Genomic DNA, 3,853 nt, shown 5'->3' with positions numbered 1-3,853 from the left:
TAAAATATCGAAAAATATACAGCGCGCGAATTTTAAATGAGAACTTCCGAAAACCTTTCGGTCACAATGTATGTAATTAAATATGATAAGAGAGAATTTTTCCTTCAGACATTGGATGATGTAATAATAGACTAATAATAGTCAAGTAGACTAATAATGTAATAATAGTCAAGCATGATTTGCTATATATCTTAGCTGCAATAATATTTTAATTTTCGAAAATGATCGATTTTTATTTATTAATTTTAATATCAATGTCAAAAAAATTTTTCGAGAATTAGGTTTAATATTAATTTGGTATGAGCCTAGTTAAAGCCTAGTGTGTGGTAGAGATAAGCTCCCCAGCCATTATAGAGTAAAAGTGCGTAATAGCACTAACTCAAGAAGAATCAAGAAGTATGAGCTAATGTTATACTTTTTTTTTTGTATCCTAAGAAAACTTCATAAATATTTTTAGTATTAAAATGTTCCAAAAATGCATGTCGTCCATTAAAATTACAGTCCACATAAAAACATATGTCCTAAGGTAGTATCTATTAACCTGTCCTAAGAGTAAAAAGATCTCATAATTTGAACCAGTATATATGAAATTATTGCGTCTAAACAAATAATTCTTATTTTTTTACTCTTTATCTAGTACCTACACCCTTCAGGTTTGTCAAGATGTTTGTAACGGATAGAAAGAAAATATAAAAAATATATATATTCTTGATCAGATTAGACCTTATATCACATAGTTGCCATATAAACTAAACATTCGGATACGAGTCTTTAATTACGCTGTTTTAATAAAACTTGGTATGGAATATATTTATATTATTTATATGAGAATGTACAAAATTTTATTTATATTGGTCCGATTTATATATAGCTGTCATGTAAACTGCTCATTCACACACGTGTTTTGTTAGAAAAACTTTTTATTCTTTAATGCATGGACCTCAAATGCATAATTTATAGTATGAAACCTGTATTATAAACGAGGGATATTGGTTTAGATTTAGAAATAGCTTGCACTAGTACTGCTGATTTTAAAACATAATTTTGCAAGAAAAACTACTTTGTTTTGTAATGTATTCACTTCTAATTTGGAAATTTGGTATCTGCTCTAGAAGATAAAAATGGTAAAATAATATTAATAAATTTAAATTTGGAAACAGTTGTCTTGCAAACTGATATTTCAGATATATATATCTTAATCTATATTATCTGTGCTGCTATGTGTGCTCCATATTTTTCATTATTCAGGTTACTGGCGAAGTCGTAAGGAAACCCTAACACTTGTTGAGCAACATTCTGAAATATTGATGCTACGTGACACGATAAACCCAGAGTTCAGCTTTTATAAATTCTTTAAAACCGAACTCAGTTACAAACTATGCTGGAAAGGGATAAGCAAACCCTATAACGTAAAACAGAATACGATATTATAGTATACGGACGGCTCTCTTACAGATGAAGATGCTGGGGCTGGCATAGTAGGGCTGGGCCAAAGACACTGCGCAAGAATATGACAGATTTCAGGTTGAAATTTATGCAAAAGCCAGATGTGCTCTATTTAACAAAGAAAGAAACCACTACAATTAAAATATCGCAGAACTGACCGACAGTCAGACTGCCATCAAGGCACCTAACTCTCATTAAACTGATAATGGAATGCCTTGATAGTCTAAACACCATAGACCAATTAGATATTGATTCTGTGGGTACTTGTGCACGTTAGAATACCGGGAAACGAAACAGTAGATAAACTGGATAGGAAAGGTCCGCTTTGCATCTTAGGGTTCCAGAACCGTTATGTTGTGTAGGCCAGAGCCACTTCTCACTCTTATTAGAAGAGGAAATCAAACCAAGGATGGTATACTGGGACAAACTATTAGCTCTTCTACAATCTAAAACACTTATATGTTCACATACAATCATAGTAGGTTCAAGGACTGTATAATCCTATCTAAGAACAGCTTAAGAATTATTACAGAAATCCTAACAGGACTAAAGCACCACCTAGCGAAACTAGGGATGTATCCTAATACTAGTAGTGCATGCTGTAAAATCCATAAAGAATCGGCAATGTATATACTTCTAAATTCTTCTGCATAATTTCACGTTATAGTAGGATTTATACTAAAGTTTATCAAGGTAATCGGACTTAGAGAAACATTCTAGGTCCAGTACACAATAGAATGAACACAATAGATCTTAAGGTGGTGATACATACACCTACATAAGAATAATTTCCACATTTATTACAGCACTTATCAGTATCATTAATCGTTATGTTATATATAAGTTATAATATGTTATATTACACACAAATTTTATTTAAATGAGACTTTAATGTTGATTCAAAACTGTGTGTGCCGAGTTTGTTAACTTCGACAAAACCAAAGCTTATATGTTTACTTGACGTTATGTCAATTGTCGTACCGAAAGTACGATACAGACTGGTACACAGATGGCATTTTATTTTTTTTGATTCTTTAACTCTTGGAGGCGTTTGTGTTCTTCAGCTTTGAATTTTTTTCTTTCTGATTTTGAAACCCCATATATTGAACGTAATACAGGAACATTCAAAGCGTGCTCAGTTGGATTATACGATGACGATGCTTCTTCCCAATCCTCTCCTGGTGGCAGCGGCTTGAACTCGGGTGGAGAATGACTCAATGTAACTGAGGAATTTTCAACAGCAAAAGCATACTTCTTATCCGGACATGTTTTTAAGTGCTCCTATGTTAACAGAAGCACAAATTTATTTAATGCTATATACCCTAATTAATTTATTAGATTTTTTCCTTACTTCGAGATCCTCTTTATTTTGTAAATGCTCAGCATTAAATGGGCAAAATACTTTTTCTAAATTCAAATGGTTCCGTTCACACCGCGGTAAATGAGTTGGTAGGCGATGTTTCCTTAGCCAGTGATTAGGGTCATATGGGCATTGCACTATTTCATCATCTGGTACCTAAAATTAATTATAACAGTTTTTATATGCTAAAACCACGAAGTTAAATTTGCGTTATAAACTATTGATATTGTATATATGTTCTATGAACTTTATATATGGTACTCACGTTATTCATAATTAGGGCTTTTCACACGAATATATATTAGTTATATATATATATATATAATGGTATTGATTATTGATTTTATAAAACGAGTAGTCTAACTTAGACGTTTAATGGTGTCAACACTAAAAAAAACAAATAAATGAAATAAATTTATTATTAATTAAAATTTTTTATGATAAAATAGGTAACTATGGTATGTTTTAAATGTGCAGTCAATTTTAAATATATCTCTAGTCGTTTTATGTTACGCTTTCAATGCAAAATATGTAATTGTGAATGAGAGAAAGAGGAAAATATTGATTTAAGGCTCAGTTAGACGGTAAGTAACGTAAGAAATTAATTCGAAGCGAAATGCACAACTAACACATATTCATGTTTTCAAACACATATTCATTGTTAATATAGTCTTAATGAAGTTATAAATCAAATCAAATAACAAGTTTCTTAAAAAAGTCATTTAGTTTTAATAAGAATCAATATTGAAATATCATTACGAACTCAAATGTGATAGCCGCATGAAAGAAACTAAAAGAAATATTCGATGAGATATTACAGAGTGACACCAAAAGTTACAGTTGTCCCTTTCCAAAAATGAACATCGACGTCACGTATTTACGTGACAATAATACAAAATAATTTTTCTGTAATTTTTCTTTGTGTTTATATCGAAAATGAAACTATTCTTGATTAAAATGAAATTGTGATTTTGGCAAAGATGTGTGCGGATATTCGATTTGTGTTATAGTACCTGATTTTCATATATATATATACATATATATATA

The 3,853-nt window shown here is 30.7% G+C and overlaps 1 protein-coding gene across 1 annotated transcript; it reads right to left on the bottom strand.

The window, feature by feature from the left end:
- Window positions 1–2,213: 2,213 nt before the first annotated feature.
- Window positions 2,214–3,192, bottom strand: LOC119684145 (protein D7-like). The gene is made up of 3 exons (XM_038098111.1): window positions 3,072–3,192; window positions 2,798–2,962; window positions 2,214–2,727 (listed from the first exon to the last, which is right to left on the bottom strand). The coding sequence occupies exons 1-3, from the start codon at window positions 3,078–3,080 to the stop codon at window positions 2,464–2,466; spliced, it is 438 nt and encodes a 145-aa protein (XP_037954039.1). The 5' UTR covers window positions 3,081–3,192; the 3' UTR covers window positions 2,214–2,463.
- Between the last annotated feature and the right edge of the window lie 661 nt (window positions 3,193–3,853).

This window comes from Teleopsis dalmanni, chromosome 2, assembly GCF_002237135.1.
Source record: "Teleopsis dalmanni isolate 2A chromosome 2, ASM223713v2, whole genome shotgun sequence".
Taxonomy (NCBI): domain Eukaryota; kingdom Metazoa; phylum Arthropoda; class Insecta; order Diptera; family Diopsidae; genus Teleopsis; species Teleopsis dalmanni.
The sequence above is the reverse complement of the archived record's forward strand: the minus strand, read 5'-3'. Positions and strand labels throughout refer to the sequence as shown.